Source organism: Bos taurus, chromosome 12 (assembly GCF_002263795.3).
Source record: "Bos taurus isolate L1 Dominette 01449 registration number 42190680 breed Hereford chromosome 12, ARS-UCD2.0, whole genome shotgun sequence".
Taxonomy (NCBI): domain Eukaryota; kingdom Metazoa; phylum Chordata; class Mammalia; order Artiodactyla; family Bovidae; genus Bos; species Bos taurus.
Genome location: NC_037339.1, coordinates 86,323,644 through 86,342,288, shown reverse-complemented (window position 1 = coordinate 86,342,288; position 18,645 = coordinate 86,323,644). Strand labels below are relative to the sequence as shown.

The 18,645-nt window shown below is 56.6% G+C and overlaps 1 protein-coding gene and 1 long non-coding RNA gene across 7 annotated transcripts in view; one reads left to right on the top strand and one right to left on the bottom strand.

Moving 5' to 3' along the window:
• ATP11A (ATPase phospholipid transporting 11A) overlaps window positions 1–18,645 on the bottom strand; it is a 104,735-nt gene that overhangs the window by 50,297 nt on the left and 35,793 nt on the right. For all 6 annotated transcript variants that reach the window (XM_025000176.2, XM_059892342.1, XM_002692013.7 and 3 more), the window contains exons 2-3: window positions 4,299–4,421; window positions 792–881 (exon numbers count right to left, since the gene is read on the bottom strand). In XM_025000176.2, coding sequence (XP_024855944.1) covers window positions 792–881; window positions 4,299–4,421 — 213 coding nt within the window. The remainder of the gene's footprint in view (window positions 1–791; window positions 882–4,298; window positions 4,422–18,645) is intronic.
• On the top strand, window positions 2,994–8,734 carry LOC132346807 (uncharacterized). Its single transcript, XR_009496767.1, has 4 exons — window positions 2,994–3,233; window positions 3,628–3,736; window positions 3,880–4,070; window positions 4,638–8,734. It is a non-coding gene; the product is annotated as an uncharacterized lncRNA (long non-coding RNA).

Sequence of the window (18,645 nt, the reverse complement as noted above, 5' to 3'; positions counted from 1 at the left end):
CTCTATCCCACCACTGGAGATAAATGATACAAGGTAAACCATCCTCCTTTACTAGAAAACTGAGGGCAGTTCTCCTTATTACGGGTGTGTCAGCAGCAGCAACAACACGGGATAATTCCAGCGCACGTGTTATTTCAATTCACCCTCTGCTTCTGGTGCCACACTTTAGCGACATTATTTGCATACATTACTGGGGGGAAATTTTTTAAAGTCCTTCCACTGTGTTCTGTCTGATTGACACGAGTCAGGCTGCCGATCTGAAAGCACGCCTGACCTGTTTCCTTATCCACATCTCACTGTGGCTTCCACTTTCTTCCTGTTAACTCTCTTCCTTTTAGTGTTTTTTTTAGGAACATGCACATGATTTAGGGAGATAGTGAAGGACAGGGAAGCCTCACGTGCTACAGTTTACGGGGTCGCAAAGAGTCGGACACGACCCAGTGACTGAACAACAAGAACATCGTGATTTGGGGATAAGTGGAATAACGTGGAGCTTAGCGAGTAAGTCCTCCTAAAGGTTAGGAAGCTCCTGGCCTCCCATCAGGACTGGAGGATGAGGGCAGAAGGCAGCCGGACCGGCTCACGCACACGGGGCTCACACCCATGCTCTAGTTAACAGGTCTCTCTGAACCAACACGCTTGTCTTTGAAGAAAGCAGGTGACGGGTCTGTAGATAAAGGGGCACCAAGTCCCTGCTCCCTCTTTATCAGCAAACCAGTCAATCATCCAAGAATAAATGTCACTTATTTATATTTACATCTGGGGCAACAGGAAGAGGTGACCAGCCTTACCTGGACCAGAAATATGATAAGAAAATAAAAGTTGGCTATTCTTCTGAACTGTTCAAATAAGTTCTTGGGTATGAAGTTCCAAAACGTGTACTGCAGAGAAGAAACACAGAATGGGGTCGTCAGGACCACACTTCACACACTTCACACCGCGTGGTCATTCCGCCACACGGCAGGCCGCCCTGGGTCTCACAGTGAAAAACGACCAGTTTCTGATACAAAACAAAGCCGAGAGTGTTTGTAGACATTTTATCAACTTCTTGACCGTACAGAGAAACTGCCAACACAGAACACGGACTCGAAGCAGCGTATTTGAATTGCCCAGTCCCAGATAATTCAAGGTAATGCAAGGTAGCTTAAGAAGAGTTTCACGGCTAAAATGTCCGAGTTCTACCCTTTCTGTCTATACAATGATTAAAAGAGCAGTGTGTGTCAAGGACTTCTCTGACGGTCCAGCGGTTGCGACTTGGAGCTTTCACTGCAGGGAGCGTGGGTTCAATCCCTGGCCGGAGATCAAAGATCCCAGCGGCTACACAGCGAGACCAAAAGAAAAAATAAAAGAATAACGTGCGCCTTAAAGCAATGTGGTGAGGACTGAAGCTCTGGCTCAAACTGGTCTCAGAAATGAGAGTCGTTGAGATTCTGTAACTTGAGAAAGAGCACCAACAAATCAATCTTTGTAAGTGCTTGACAGAGATGTATTTCGTCTTAAGTGGGCCATAAGCGGGGCTTCCCTGGTGGCTCAGCTGGTAAAGACTCTGCCTGCGATGCAGGAGACCCTGGTTTGATTCCTGGGTCAGGAAGATCCCCCGGAGAAGGGAAAGGCCACCCAGCCCAGTGTTCTTGGGCATGAGGAAATTACTTTTCACTAACTTTAAAAAGGAGCTATTAAAAGAAACATAAGCTATGTCATACCACAGCACTTGTGTCTCATTTTGCTATTCTGTGACCTTTCAGCCCTCACATGCTCCTTTCCTAGAGATCCCGATCCCAAGTGGGCCTGCCCTCAAGGCTCCATCCCGTGAAGCCCACCCTGTCTCCAGAACCCAGACCAGCACACTCACCACGCAGGAAGTCAGAACGCGTCCCCACCTCTAACAAACTACTCAGTGCAAAGTCACATTAGCGGGAAGAGTCCTACTCAAAACCCGTCTTTTATCTGCTGAAATATTTATAGATGGAGGTTGTACATCGTTTAGGGTTTGCTTCAGAATGGTCTCGAGGTAGGAAAGAGACGCACAGACGAACACCCCGGGCACCTGCTGGTCCGTGCAGACAGCGGGTGGTCAGGCGCAGACTCCCCCGCTTCTCCTGCGTGTTTGCAAGCTTCCACATTAGAAAGCGCCACGTATCTACTACAGAAGGCCATCTTCTATCATCCTTCCAAACGTGCAGATCAGTCTTAATCTATTTTAATGCTGCTATTTCAGGACGCCCTTTCCGCTTCCTAAATCCTAGTCTACCAGGGAACCACACAGATCTGGAATTTAAAACCACCTAAATGATTACTTTATTCCTACCGGGTGTAGGAGGCCTGTGCTGCAGCTTAGACGTTATGTTGTGTGAGCCACATATTTTACGGAATAAATGACCATCATAAGTTATTACTGCTGATCATCAGTAATACGGTGGGAAAAGGGTTGTTAACCTCTGACAATGTGCAGCATGAAAACTGAGAATCCAGTGAGATGGTTTAAACAGTCAGGACTGCACGGATCATCAGAACTGTACGGATAAAATGAAATGAGGTCTTTATTGCACATGAGAGCTGGCAAATAGTTAACAGAGGGCCAATCGCACATTTTTGATCTCTGCTGAGTGGTAATGATCCAAATACTTGCTCAGACACTTGGGCCACAATATAAGGTAATACTTTGCATAACAGGCACAGTGATGCACTCTGACCCACATCCGTCCGTCAGGTCCTGCCTTTCGCTGATATCATCAGTAGGACAGAACCTAACACCAGAGCCCTCAGTGCTAAACCCCAGAGCAGGACAGTGCAGAACAAAGTGCGTACTTGCTTGCTGCGCTGGAGCTGAGACGTCTGAGGCAGGCAAAGCTTTGCTTTCCCATCACACAACTTGGGGAGTTGTGAGTCCAGACCACAATCCCCACCTCGTGTCCCATTCACACCACAGCCCAGGCGTGCGTCGTCAGCCGCGAGCCGGCCCTGGCCGCTCTCGTCCCCTCTGGGTTCTGTCCTCACCGTGGGCTTCTCCCCCGGGTTCTGTCCTCGCCATGGGCTCCCCTCTGGGTTCCATCCTCACCGTGGGCTTCTCCCCTCTGGATTCTGTCCTCACCGTGGGCTGGAGGGGCCCCAGGCACAGAGAAGCAGCCCTGCCTGGCTGCCCCCTCCTCACGTGGCACTGGGGAGACAGGGGCGGCCCAGTGCGACTCTGCTTCGCCAGCCGCGGAGAGGAAACCCAGAGTGTCCGCAAACCGGTGAGGCTGTGGCCATTTGTACCCTACAGGGCTCTGGCACAGGTGCACTCGGGTACTCTAAAAAACACACGATCTCCCGGGAAGGCAAGCCCCGAGGTCTCAAGGAGTTCAGTCTTGTGTTCGGCGGGGGGGGGGAGACCGCACAGCCCGAACTGGACGTTTAAGCTGCGGTGATGAGGGCAGAGCTGGCAGCCACGTGCTCTGTGTGCCCAAGCACCACGCTGTGAACTGGTGATGCCCCATCGTCCTCTGAGTCTGGGGCAGGGGGTGCGCGGCTGAGGTTCGAGAAGGCCCTGGCTGCGGGGCTCGGTGTGAGGTCAGAAGCAAGGGGAAGGGATCACACATTTGGGGTCATTTCTTACTTTTCCTTCTTCTACCATGTTCTGCTCAAAAGGGAACAGAACGTGGACCACACATCGTTCACCAGTCACAGATCAGGCTGGAGATTTAACTCGGCACAGGCGTTTGTGCCCTTAAGGAGCCACTGTTGACAGTCTTCCAAGGTAGAAATGAACATTTTCTTTCCAAGAAGACATAGATACACCAACATATTCTCCAAACCCGTTTGTAAATTTATTTCTTACAAGCTAAGCTGTATTTTCTGCATCCTGAGCTGTTTTTTAAATGAAAATGATTGTGTGTCTAGCCTTCAGCATCACCTGGTCTGAATCTACAGACGTCCACCGCTGTGGACTCAGGCCCCAGGTCCCTATCCGAGGGCCTCCTCTTGACCACGACCAGCAGTGCCAGGCATCACAGGCTGGTGGCATGGGCGACCCCTGTGCCGTGTGTTCTGCAGAGGAGGGCGCTCTAGCCTGGCAGGTGGCCAGACGACTGGTAAGTGTTGCCGGGAGGATGAGCCCTAGACTTCAAATCTGACCCTTAAACACGACATAGTTAGAAGCGAAGTGAGGAGGACGTGCTGTGACGCCCTAACAGCATTTGCAGGGTGACAGGGGGCTTGGTGATGAGCGTGCAGCCTGGCCACTCAGGGGCGGGTGGTCCCAGCTTCGGGAGTTCTGAGGGCCCGAGGAGCCGCGGGGGGAGTCCCAGGCGGATGCTCACCTTGGCGGAGACAATCCTGTTGTCCGGGTACCTCTGGGGGATGTAGGCCTCGGCGCCTGGCGGGGGCTCCCGGTGGCCCACGTAGACCGTCCGGCTGTCCACCCAGTCCTCCTCCCCGGCACACTGCGGGTGGGAAACAGAGCCGTCAGCGTGGGCGGGGCCCGCGGGCAGGGTCTTCTGGGGGTCGGCTTTCATGCTGGTCTGTGTAGGGGCCTGGGGGGGGGTGGGGGGGGCGGGGAGCTGGACCCGCTTGCAAGGTCGATCCCTCCTCCCCACCTCCACCCCTGCCCCCATCCATCCCCCTGGGCCCTTCAGGAACCTGTGCTTCCTCCCCGCCAGCTCTTCAAGGAAGTGCCAGCTGCACCCCCACTGGGGGCCGAGGGGGCCTTCAAGGCAGACTGTCAGTGGAAATGACACAGCGGGCCCACTTAAAAATAAAAAGTGACAGCAAAGCCCTGAGGCTTCCAAAGAGAAAAGACAGTGAGTGATCCTAGGACTTGGGGAAAGGTGTCTAAAGAGAGAAGAATGTAAAACTGTGAGCTCGGACCAGAGGGTCTCTCGGCCCCCACACAATCACAAGAACAAGACTTCCTGGAACGCAGACGACCTGCGTCTGACCCATCTCTGCATTATTCTGAGTGCTGTGCACCGGACATTCAGGGAACACTGCCGCCAGGAGAGCCTTCTAAGAACACTCAGCTGGACTAAGTGCTGTCAGCCCTGAGAGCCCGGGACACCCGGAAGAGAAACTATGACAAATCCTTGGGTCGCAGGGTGGGGCCTGGACCCCCCAGACAGGCAGCCCCAGCTCAGGGCAGGGCCTGGACCCCTCAGACAGGCAGCCCCAGCTCAGGGTGGGACCTGGAACCCCCAGACAGGCAGCCCCAGCTCAGGGCGGGGCCTGGACCCCTCAGACAGGCAGCCCCAGCTCAGGGCGGGGCCTGGACCCTCAGACAGGCAGCCCCAGCTCAGGGCGGGGCCTGGACCCCTCAAACAGGCAGCCCCAGCTCAGGGTGGGACCTGGAACCCCCAGAGAGGCAGCCCCAACTCAGGGCGGGGCCTGGACCCCTCAGACAGGCAGCCCCAGCTCAGGGCTCTGCCCCCTCCCCCCAGACAGGGAGCCCCAAGCTCAGAAGGAGCCCGCAGGGAGCAAGTCAAAAAGAGGTTTCTCAAGGCTGGTTCCCTCCCTGGGCACAGGCCGGTTTTAGTGGGATCACTGGAAGCCTTGAATACAGCTCCTTGGTGCTGCCCTAACGGTACAGGCCGGGGCACAATTCCTGCTCGTGGAACAAGGTCAGGAAGCAAGCCCAGGCCCTCCAGCAGGACTTGCCCCCTGCAACACAAGCTCCTCCGGGAGGAGCCTCCTACTGACCGACTCAGCCCTGTACGAGAGAGCGAGCCTTGGTGCTGGCCCTTGAGGAAAGAAACAGGAGCGACAGCCCCCAGGGGCCCTGGCAGCTCCCTGAGTCCCTGAACAGGTCACAGAGTGAGGGACGGAGCGACGTCCGGGGCCTCACGCTCGACCGTCAGGCCACAGCGGCGCCCACGGAGGGTGCCCCCTGAGGTCACAGTGGCCAAAGAGCCTCAAGGCAAGACAGGCAGTTTAGGATCAGCCACTGGGGAGCCCCATGTGTGGCAGAGGCACAAACGTGCAAACCCTAAGCAGGTTAAACTCAGCTCAGAAGGCGGAGAGAAGGCAGCAGACGGGACGCTGGGAGCGCCTGTCTGCCGCGGTTCTGCGCACGCTGATGCCGTCGTGCGCGTCCTGATGCGGACAGCTGTGTGCCTGATGGGCCACGCAACGTCTCCATGTCCAGCCCACCGGAAGTAATACAAAGGGATTCTGGGTCTCTGCAGGCTCACCAATGAAAACAGACTTGGCCTCTTAAGCAGTTTCTTAGCCCCGCCTGTTGTAAACCAAACAGTAACCACAGCGTCCGTGTGACGCACACCAGAGGAAGTCAGGCCACACGAAGCTCTGAGATGAGTCACGGCTGATCACGGAATCTCCTGGGGCAGGGCGGCAGAGAGGTCGGCGGCAGGAGGGAGCGGGGGCCCTGATTCTAAGACGTCCAACATCTAGTTTTACAACAGGCAGCGTAAGGAACAGGCAGGTGTCGGCAGTTTTTGAAAGTAAACTCCTAGGACTAGACCTAGGCGAAATTAGCTTCCTCGAAGTTGTGTTCACACGTAGATCACAGCAGGATGGCTCGGCCCGCGCTCTGGCCTGTCAGCCGGCCGAGAACATACACCCCTTCCCTCCAGAGGAGGTCGGGAGGCCGGGGGGATCCGGCCTCACAGATCCCCACATTCCTGGGGAATCCCAAGACGTCCCACCAAGACGCAGGTGAACTGGAGGCCGAGGCTTTGCCTGCACGGCCCCAAGGGATGCCCCACGAGATACGTGCGAGTCATGTCTGCCGAGGGATCGGTACCTGGGATGGACCAGCTGACACAACCAATAATAAAAAGGCAAGTAAGCCGGGGGGTTCGACTGGACATTTCTCCAAGAGCTGCAATGGCCAATGGGCACACGGAAGGATATTCAAAATCAACAGGGCTAGACACGGAGGACCAAACGCTGGACGACTCGTGTACATGGGAGTTTGTGACAGGCAGAGCCGTGGAGAAGGAGACAGCACAGTGGCGGCCCGGGGCCAGGGAGGCCGCCGCTCCTGCACCGGGTTTATTCCGGGAAATGACGAGGTTTTAATATTAGATCATGGTGGTGCTCCATAAGGTGGTAAATGCACTAAAAACCACTGAATTAGACTTCTTGAACAGGAACATTTTAGGATCTAGTCATTTTGTTTCAGTAAAACAGTCCCTTAGGGCCCCCACGGGTTCCCGGGTCCCAAGCATCACCCATCACATTTCTGAGTTGGTGCAGAGACCCTGTCCAGGGTCAGTGCAGGGAACCTCACGTCTCTGAAGCCGCTTCCACCCCGTCTTCTCACTGCCATGTCACCAGAACGCAAGATGCTTCCCATTTTAGGGAAAACAAGGAATATCTTTAAGGCTGGTTTTTCAATAGACAGAAATTCCTAGTGGATAAAACTGAGCTCGACGGACTTCCCAAGGAGAACAGCTAAGATTGGAGAAACTCGAAGCGATCACAGTGAGGCAGGATGGAATGAACTCAGTCGCAGAGCACCCCGGCTCTCTGCGCCCGGGCTGAGGAAACACCCCACTTCCAGGGCCCTCATGGGCGTCAGCACCTCGGGTGCGGTGGCCGGGCTGCTGTCTGGACCGCGGGGCCCAGCAGGGCAGGTGTGAGGGATTCGCAGATGTGCCCCGAGCAGACGCTGCCCGCCACCTCTGCCAACACGCTGCTTCTGGACTCGGAACCCACCCCCTCCCCGACCCCAAAAGTGGCTGAAGAACCAGAGGAGCCAAGTGTGGGCAGCGGTCTGGCCCTCGCGGACCTCGCCATCGGCCGTGTTGGGATCTGGGCGCGGCAGCCTGAGCGCTCAAGTCAGAAAGCTCACAAGGACAGAAGAGAGTCTGAAATACGCCGAAAATCAATCTTGCCCAGCGGCAGTCACTAATGGAAGTTTCGAATTTCAGCTGAAACAAACACAACCTATTAGCCGAATTACACGGCTGGACAGGAACGACAGCATGTAACCTAGCCTCGATTCACCAGATCAGCTTTTGCAGAGGTGGTTCCCCCCAACAGCCATCTTCAGGACAAAGCAATGCTTGTTCCGTGGTCCGTTTGCAGCTTTAAAAGCCAACACTTCTTGTTTGATGGGTAAGGAGGCATTTCTGAACACCAGCATCTCCCACTCTCGTCCCTGGCGCTCTGGCTTCTCGTGGCGAGCGTGATGTGGCTCCCCTGTCTCCAGTGCCCACACCCCCCACTACAGGGAGTCCGTCCACCCAGGGAGCTTTCACTGTCCTCTGCGAACCTCCTTGGGTGCAGTGATTAAGACCACGCTCCATGAGCTGATCAGATCAGAGTCCTCGGCGTGAATCACCAGCCTTCCCAGGGCCTGCGAGCAGAGTCGGACCTCCTGTGGGGAGGCAGGGACCCAGGTGCCCCCATCACTGAACCTGCACCCTTGGCCCCTGCGGGAGTGGGAAAGACAGGCCCTTCCTCCCCAGGAAAACGGCAGCCTGCTCCAGTATTCTGGCCTGGGGAACCCCACGGACAGAGGGGCCTGGTGGGCCACGGCTCACAGGGTTGCCAAGAGTCAGATACAACTGAGCGACAGAGTTTTTTCCTCCTCAGGCAAATTCTCCCTCTGCGGGGTGCTCAGTGGCATTTTTCTGCCGTGAACATTTTATTAAGCACAGAACCATCTGGGTCACAGAAGCACCGGAGACGGTCCACCTCACTTGGCAACGCTGACCATCTGGAAAACGGTAAACGCCGCCAACCTAAACTGTAGTTTACTGGGCCCAGAACCAAAATTAAAATAAAACTTCAGCCACAGATGACTCTGGGCTGCCCTAGGCCCTCCCACTTTCACAGTTACAGGCGGCAGAGCTCCGTGCTGGGGCGCCCAGCGGGAGGCGGGAGTGGGGTGGATGGACGGAGCACTGGCTGCCACTGCCTGGCCCCAGTGAGACACACGGCAGCAGAGACAGCAGCGATGCCCGCGACAACGGCGTTTCCAGAGGAAGCTGCGTGTGAAGCCGCTGACATCACTCCCTGGACGTCAGTTTGAGACCAGCAGAGGTGATCCTGGGTGGCTTCTGTCCAGTCTCCCGCAGGGACCCCTCGCCACGTGCGTCCTCAGTGCCCGTGCAGAGATGAAGCCTCATTCCTGGTCCTGGGGGGTCAGCCCTCCCACAGGGGCTGCAGCTTCTAGCTGAGCTCATGACCTGTGGGTCAGCGGCTGCACCTGCCCCGTGGGACCACAAGAGGCTGGCTCCCTGGAAGCAGGCCGAGGGGTCCCCTGGGTGCTGGCTGGGGAGGCAGGTCACCCCTGCCTGTTGGGGGGTGGCCTGTGCCAGGTGTGGGGCAGTATCCCCACATCAAAGTCAGGAAACGGCCCCACAAGAAGCAACAAGTCCAGTCTAAGCCGGGGGCCGGAGGGGGGACAAGATGGGCCAAGGGACCAGGCGGTGAAACGAGGGAATTCTGAGACAGAGACGAGGCCCTCCCCGCTGGAAGAAGACCCTCAGCCTTCCGTCTCAGCGGAGAGCCCGCTCCCCTGTCTGGCTGTCCGAGGGGGCCCAGACTGACGCAGGCCCATCAGGGAGACTGTGACGGCCGGCTCCAGCTCCCCCGCCCGGCCGTCGCCCACTGCTGTCCAAGCCCTCAGCTCCTACCCCGGAGAGATAGCGCAGGGAGTCCTGAGTCACCGACCGGATAATTGCTGCCCTGAGCTGGAGGCTGGGGCTCCCACGACCGGGAGCACAGCACAGGGAGCCCGTGTCCCCTCGAGCTTGCCGGGTGAGGGGAGGCAGGTCAGAGGCTGGACGGGCCCCGTGCTCGGGGGGTTCTGCTTGCCGGGAGCCGGTGAGGCATTCCACTCGTGACAAAGGTCATGAGGAAGGAGGCTCGGCATACGCAAAGGCGGGATCGAGCCTCAGGAGTCCGCCCGGATATTCTCGAGCATTTCCGCCCCCCCCCCCCAAAAAAAACCAGAGTCTGCCTACTTTATTGCTTTGTGCTCTCACCTCTGACTTTACTGGGGGCTGTCCCCTACCACCATCTCGCTCTCTCTGTCAAAGAGTTAACTTACAGCTCCAATTAATAAAGTTCCTGGGCAATTAGGAGTGTTTAAATCCAAACCCCTCTGATGGCTCTCTAACTCGCCTGACAAGCTTACCCGGACTCCTGCAGCTATGCATACGATTGTTTACAGTCTCCCAGCCTCGAGAGGCATGGGAAGCTTAAGATATTCAAATAGCTTAGAGCCTCTCAGAGAGTTAGAAACTGTCAGAATAAACTAGTAAAGGATTTCATTGATGAGTCAATGCTTCTTGCCAAGTTTTCACATCCCCTGAATTGTATCCTTGAATGTGTATTAATTAATAGTTGGTATATAGTAAAAAATAAGTAGTGGCCTTGGTGTTAGTAACTTTAGACCCTTAAGGTAATAAATTCTTTCTTTGTTGTGAACCCATTACACATCCGCCCTATAGGAATGCAATTTTATCTTCGGAAGATGGTGCCAAACCTTGAAATAATTACTCTTAGAGAAAATAAGTCTTTGTTGATAAGTCTTTGTCAAGAGTCATAAAATATTAGTAGGCCTTCTGGCCAGAAGATGATGTAAATCACCTAAACCATTTGTATATGATAAATTTGCAGGAAAGAAACCCTGGTTTTTGATAAGAATCAAAGACTGCTGACTTTGCATCCCCTATTATCCTCTATGTGTAACTTAGGGTATATAAGACCCTGTTGAAAATAAAGCTACAGGCCTTGCTCACCAACGCTTGGTCTCCCCATGTCATTCTTTCTTTTAACTTCCAGCTGAGTCTCCATCTGGAGCACGGAACCCACCACGCTTACTAATTATGCCTGGGCTGCTAAGACCCACTCGAGAAGGTGTCTAGGGTGAGGCACCTTCCGCTATTCGAGAGGGCGCCTGTGGCCTACGTAAGTGGTGCAAACTTCTTGTCTTGAAGTTTTATTGGTCTCCCGCGTAAACCAAGCTACTCAGTTTCTTTTCTCCACTGAATTTTCCTACTGAGCTATCCTCATTCTATTACTCTTTATATCTTTGATAAATAAATAAATAGTCGCCGACGCTGTCTCCCCTTCGAATACCCTGGATCAGCCGGGGCTGGTCCTCGGCATCTGCTGGTGCTGGCAGGGGGCGTTTGTGAAGAAGGGGGAGTAAAGGGCACCGAGGCCCAGGTCCCCAGGAGGCGGGGAGCCGCCGGGCAGCCTGGCGGAGTCCCGTCCGGTTCCCACCCTCGCCCCTGCCCAGCGAGGCTCAGCGGGAGCTGGCGGCTCCTCTCTGGACGTGCCCCCTGCAAACTGCCCCTCTTCGTGACGGAAACCCATCTTGGTGGGCCGCCAGCTGGTCACGAGACGACGCACCGTCAGCAGCCGCTGCAGCATAAACGTGGCCAAAGGAGCCAGAACAATCGCAGAGAGGAACCGGCTGAGTGCTCGGGCAGCAGGAACCAGGGCCCAAGGCAGGTGGGAACCGGCCCGCAGGAGAGACATTCAAACGTCACGCCAGCAATCCCCGTGCCTCAAACAGCGCCCGAGACCCTCGCCCGGGGGCCAGCAGGAGGACCGCACACTCTTCCCACCACAGACTGTCTCCTTGCAGAGACGAACACCGAGCAGAAGGCCAGCAACCCCGCCAGTCCACACACAGAACGTGCTGGGGCCCACGGAGCCTTTCTGCCGCTGGACCACACACCTTCCAGTGCACAGGAGGCTTACTTTCTACACGCCGAATATAAACCAAGTGAAGGCCCCGCAGGCTGAGGGAGTCACGGCAGCGGTGCGGGGAGACACCAGCTGACTGGATCATGGCATCTGCAGAAAGCGCCCCTCGGCTGCCTGGGACCCGCACGAGGCTCCGGAACCCCGAGGCAAAGGCTCTGTTTGCACGGAGAGGCCTGCCTCAGAGCCTGGGGCTGAGGCCACCCCACGTGGTCTGCGCGTCAGGACAGGGACCGCTGGGGGCCACTAACATGTCCTGAGACCCGGGCCCAGCGGGAGGGGCAGGAGCCGGAGGGGAGAGTGGTCTCTGTGCACAGCCTCCCCGAGACCATCCCTGAGACCGGGAGTGTGGTCCCCGGCTCCCGGAGCCGCGCTCCTGACGCCCCGCTGGCCCCCACCCTGCCCCCTCCCAGGGGATCAGGAGGCCCGTCCCCTGCTGATGGAGGCTCAGGCCTCTGCGTGACCGGCCTTACCCTCCCTCTATCCGCCCCCACTTCCCGACAAGCGTGCAGGTCGAGTGGCCCTCGGCGTCTGTAACTCACTCCCCAAACCTGAAAACAGCCCTAAGTGTGTCTTCCTGTGCGGGAAGCCCACTTGAGAAACGTCGGTGTTTTCTGTCCATTCTCGAGGCCGTTTCTCAATCTCAGCTGTGTCACGGAGCACTCTCAGAGGAGAGGATGTTTAGATAAAGGATGGCTTTCCGGGGCCAGGCCTGCCGAGGAGGCTGGAGGGCTGGAGAAAAGCTTCCAGAACAGGACGCTCCTGCATAGGCCTGAAGGGCGCCGGGAGATCCCCCCGGGGAGGGCGGCTGATACAGCCAGCTGCAGCTGCAGGGTGCTGGGATGGCCCTGGGTAACGGGGAAACCATTCCAGACCCCAGCCGGTCCTCACCTGACAAGCACCCCACTTCCTGCAGCCCCGATCCTGATTCTTGACAGAGGACTTCCCTAACTCAGGGGGTTTTGCCTTTATAAGCCTTGAATCCTTGACTCAGAATCTCCCGCGCTGTAATCCTCAGTCTGGCTCAAACAGAACTTTTCTATTCCTATTACAGATTGTTTGTTGACTATTTCCATTGACACGATGGAAATACAGACAGCCCCCTCTGAACCGAACAACACTGACAGGTTACACGGCCCAGGGCAGGGAGGCGTATCACACAGCTCCTGGGGTCACCCCTTCAACGCCTGTCCTTGAGCTGGACTCCCTCCAGCATCCCCGTCAACAAGACATGGAGACCCCGTCTGGGTCGGTCAGCTGGCAGGAGCGGGGAAAGCCAGCCCAGTGGGGCCAGAGACCCCTGCCTCCTGCTGCCCCTCCCTGGAGGGCTTCCCCCGTCAGAGCCGGGGCCCCTCCTGTCAAACACCTCCCCAAGTCCCCTCACTGGCAAACGCCAGCAGCATGTGAGCTGATTCCCTCCGACCTGCTGCCCCACAGGATCACAATGACAGCGACTGAGCCAAGGCTCATCCACAGGGGTGAGCACAGACAGGGCCAGCCTCTGAGTTCCCGAGACGTGGAGCTGCACGCACGGGGAACCCGCGCACCCGAGACGCTGTCCCCAGGTTTTTCACGCAGAGGCAGACGTCCTCACGTGGGCGTCAGCCTCTCTGGGGTCACCCTGGAAGAGAAGGCGGGGCCACAAGCCGGCACGTTTCGGGGATCCGACGTGTTCCGAAGCCCAGCCCAGGGCGCAGCCCTCCTGCAGGCCGCCCGGGGCCCCACCTCCCACCGGCGGTCGTAGGCGTGCTGACGCGGCCAAACAGGCTGGTGCAGCGTGACCCTCGGGGACTGTGAGCGCCACAGCCCTCATCTACGTCTCTCCATGGGACTTCTTTCTCTCACAGGTTGATAGACGCTGGTTACAGGCGACGGACACGATGATACAGGCACACACACCTGCACACACCCCCTCCAGCCAGTCACTTCTCTCTCTAGTCTCATCGCACGGAGTTTTACACCACGATGCTGGCAGATTTGCCCATCTGCAGATTTTGCCCACAGCCGAAATGCTGTATGCTTTGATATTCTTAAAGATGCTATCTGACTTCCGTTCCTAGGTGATACAAGCTTGCTGGCTGATTGATTCATTGATCTGAAGACCCCACCACATAACTGGACAGATGAAGGAACAATTAAGTTCCTGCAGGAGGAAGGGATTTGCCCAAAGCAGCAGGTCCAGGGCAAAACCCAGGGGTCTGGTTCTCCATCCCGGTCCCAAGCCAGGGCTGTCAGGCCCAGGAACCAAAATAAGATTCCAAGTGGTCAAACTTGGATGGATAAATAATTTTGTTGTGCTCAGTCACTCAGCTGTGTCTGACTCTTTGTGACCCCATGGACTATACAACCCGTCAGGACCCTCTGTGCATAGGATTTCCCAAGCAAGAATATCGGAGTGGGCTGCCATTTCCTCCTCCAGGAGATCTTCCTGACCAAGGGACGGAACTGGCACCGCCTGCATTGGCAGGCAGATTCTTCCCCACTGAGCCACCTGGGAAGCCACGGACAATTAGGGGAAAAGGAAAAATTTCCTACGTGTTAGCTTTCACGATCTTGACGAGATCACAGCTCTTTCACAAGAGTCGTATTTACTGTTGGTTTCTACCTTCCATCAAGGTCGGGCAAGTAGCTAAGGGATGCAGGTGGTCCTTCCTGGGGCGGCCGCAGGAGGCAGCCACACCGCGGGGCCACCAGCCCAGCCAAGGGGTTTCAAGTCTTTGCAGCGGCAGAGCCAGAACAAGCCACGCCATCTGGCCCAGGGGCCGCCCTGATGGTGTCTACCCAGTGTGGTGGATGCAGGCATCATCCCAGCTCCAGCACCCACTAAAGGCCTGTGGGGGATTACCCAGTGGCCCAGGAACAGCCACGGCCAGGGAACTGAGATCCTGCAAGCCACGTGGCACAGCCAAAAGATAAAAAAATAAAAATTAATGAAAAGGGCTGTGGATTCGACACATACAACACTCACCGCACAGTAACCAGCGTTCACCCTCTCAGCCACAGCTTTAGACCTCAGCTTGATTTCGTCCAGTTCCTATCTAAACAGCGAGTACCACCACGTGCAGTGCTGGGGCCCTGGTGGCCGTCCACACAGACGCGGTTCGGGCCTGGCATCCGGGTCTGAGAGGCAGAGGAGTCCGCCCAGCTGTGAACGTGTCCTCAGCGTTGGCATGAATTTGGCGGGCGGGAGGGGGACTAGGCAAGTGTGTTTAAGTTGAGATAGAATCTCTGAAAAAATATCGAAACAATGGTGGAAAACAGCCCTGCCACCACCTGTTTGGGTTTCTGTCTGAAAACCTTTTCTAGTTAAGCCACCAAGAGCTGCAGCAGCACCGAGCCGTCCGGCCGGGCGGCAAGTGGCTCTGAGCCCGCTGGCGGTCCTGGCACCGGAGCCTCGACCACAGGAGGCCCGGGGCGTGCACGGGCCTGATGGCACTCTCGTGAGCTCCAGAGACGAGAGAAAAATAGGACAGATGACTTCTGTCCCCACCTCTGGACAGCGTGAGCAGAGGCTGGAGACGGAAGGCTGGGGCCCCCCTGCTGGCAACACCGGAATCCGCCCTGTTTCTTTTCCCCTCACACACCGGCCCCCCACGGCCACCCACCCTACCCCAGCTCCCCCCCCCGCCCCCGCCCCCAGCGGGGCCTGCCCCGAGGTACGCGGGCCATCCCTCCCGCCAGCTGATAAGGACGGGCATTAGTGCTGAGGATCAGTCAGCAAGGTTGTGTCTTGCACGGCCTGCAATTATTTTTTAAAGGGAAAAACAACTCACAAGAAAAATATGTAACTTCTTTAGCTCAGATCTGTCGCTCAGTCGTGTCTGACTCTTTGTGACCCCATGAACTGCAGCACGCCAGATCTCCCTGTCCTCACCAACTCCCGGAGTTGACTCAAACTCATGACCATCGAGTCAGTGATGCCATCCAACCATCTCCTCCTCTGTTGTCTCCTTCTCCTCCCGCCTTCAATCTTTTCCAGCATCAGGGTCTTTTCAAATGAGTCAGCTCTTCGCATGAGGTGGCCAAAGTACTGGAGTTTCAGCTTCAACATCAGTCCTTCCAATGAACACCCAGGACTGATCTCCTTTAGTATGGACTGGTTGGATCTCCTTGCAGTCCAAGGGACTCTCACGAGTCTTCTCCAACACCACAGTTCAAAAGCATCAATTCTTCGGTGCTCAGCTTTCTTCACAGTCCAACTCACATCCATACATGACCACTGGAAAAACCATAGCCTTGACTAGACAGACCTTTGTTGGCAAAGTAATGTCTCTGCTTTTTAATATGCTATCTAGATTGGTCATAGTTTTTCTTCCAAGGAGCAAGTGTCTTTTAATTTCATGGCTACAGTCACCATCTGCAGTGATTTTGGAGCCCAAGAAAATAAAGTCTCTCACTGTTTCCATTGTTTCCTCATCTATTTGCCACGAAGTGATGGGACCAGATGCCATGATCTTGGTTTTTTGAATGTTGAGTTTTACGCCAGCTGACTTCTTACCAAGTCAGTCACTATGGTTTTCAAAGAGAATGATTACACAAGCCCCCCCATCCCAACCCTTTTTTCCCCCAATTGACATGCTATTTGAGTAAGAATAGGCAATTTCAGCAACAATGCCATTCTTCCTTTTAGGTAAAGTTGGAACAAAATGAAGTCTATGAAGAAAACATGTTTTGCTTTCTTTTGTTTAAACCTTCTGCCCTCTGGATAATCTTGGAAGCGCCTTTGACACGGCAAACACAAGATAGAGATCACCTATCTCTGTCTTTCCGTCAAAGTGAAAGTACATCTGCCGAGCGAGTATGACATCGGGGAAATTTTATTGATGGGTGAGTTCAAAGAACTGTTAACATAACTGAGGGGTCAGAGTCAAGGCTAGCCTGAGTCAAAGGAATCAGGCGTCCTGGGGCTCGCAGTGGAGGGGCCCCAGGGTCCGGATGGCCCCCAGTAGCCCTGGCCCGGATAAGCACGCCTGGCTCAGCACGCGGGCGGTGGGTGGGCCTCAGGGAGGGGGATGGGGGTCTGGACGACACCCAGCAGCCCTGGCCAGGATGAGCACGCCCCGCTCAGCGCGTGGGCGGCGGGTGGGCCTCAGGGAGGGGGACGGGGGTCTGGACGGCCCCCTGGGAGCCCCGGCCAGGATGAGCACGCCCCACTCAGCACGCAGGTGGTGGGTGGGCCTCAGGGAGGGCGACGGGGGTCTAGATGGCCCCCCAGGATCCCTGGCCCGGATGAGCACGCCCCGCTCAGCATGCGGGCAGCAGGTGGGCCTCGGGGAGGGGGACGGGGGTCTGGACGGCCCCCAGCAGCCCTGGCCCGGATGAACACGCCCCGCTCAGCACGCGGGCGGTAAGTGGGCCTCGGGAGGGGGACAGGGGGCCTCAGGCCATTTCCTGTCAATCGATTTCCTGCAAGGCCCTGAAAACGAGCTGATGTTTGGAAATACCAAATCCACATGTGAAAGGACAGAGAAGTTAGCCTTGATCCGGATAAAGCTCCCAGTTTCCACAGTTCCTGGGCTCCAGCTGGGAAAGTGATGGCAACACTGGAAGCCAGGCGGGATGAACACCTTTCCCTCCAGAAGGGCTGCGGGAAACGGCCTGGCGTGTCTCACCTGCTGGCTCTGAAATGGAGGGGCTTCTGTGTTTGCTCTCGGGACACACGCTGCCTCGTGCCTGACAGCCAGACTCAGATGTCCACCCCCCGCCAGGCTCTGCGGGGTCCTGGGCGCCCCGAACCCACAGCACGTCTGTAACACTCACACAGCACAGAGCCGCGGCCCCAGCAGACCCCAGAGCTCGCTCGCCGCTGCCCCCGGGGAACACCTCTCACCTTCGGGAGCGCAGCGATGCTGGCCTGACCCAACGCGCCCCATGCACAGCCGCACAGACCCCGCTGGCAGCCCTGCACGGAGCGTGGGCAGCGTGCCCGCTGGCCCACAGCATGCCGGAGGCTCAGGCCAAGGCCACAGCAGAGCTGGGTCGGCCCCGCCACCTGTTTCGTGGGTTCAGTTGTATTGAGCCTGTATTTTGGGTTTGGCTCTATGGCATAAGTATGACGTAAGGTCAAGACAGAATTAAGTATTATCGTAATAAAACGAAGTCTGGATTAGGGTTCTTGGACAAGTTCCTCCGCTCTAACCACGCTTCGCTGTTGGGAAACCACCCCGGGGTGTGGGTACCGACGACCAGCTTCTGCGATGCACGGCGTCGGCCACCTGGAGGGGAGGGGCACGCTTTCTGAGGTCTGTACATTTTTAACCCCTTGCCCTTAAAAACGAAGGAGCAGAGGCCAGAGGAGCTGAGAGGAGGGCACCCAGCAGGCATTTGCTGAGGGAACAAACACGGCGCTTTACCTCCACACGGCCAGGCTGGAGCTTTAACGCCACTGGACAACCACCCGAGGGGGAAACGGGGACTCTGGGACAGTTTCGGGGTCTCACGAGCTACAGGAGGGACACGCACAGGTGTGAGTCACGAGGATCACACCAATGCGGCCCTCCCAGCCATGGGCATTGTCACACCTGAACCTAATGACAACCAGAAAGACGCCGTCCCCTCACTGGCAAGGACCCCGAGAAACAGCCCAGGAAGATGCCCCAACGCCTCATAAGCTAACCACAAGCAAGGGATGCCCTGGGCCCCTGCCCACACCTGCAAAGGGCCGTGTCTGCTCTGGGGTCGGCAGCCCACCTCGACAAACACAGTCTGAGACCTAGAGCACAAACAGCTGCCGCCAGAGGCTACGTTCCAGCCTTGCAACAGTCCTGAGGGGAGGCGCCTCGATCTAGAGTTGACAGGAGCTCCTGAGGGGGGGCGCCTCGTTCTAGAGCAGATGGGAGCTCCTGAGGGGAGGTGCCTCGATCTAGAGCAGACGGGAGCTCCGAGGGGAGGCGCCTCCTTCTAGAGTAGACAGGAGCTCCTGAGGGGAGGCGCCTCGATCTAGAGCAGACAGGAGCTCCTGAGGGGAGGCGCCTCGTTCTAGAG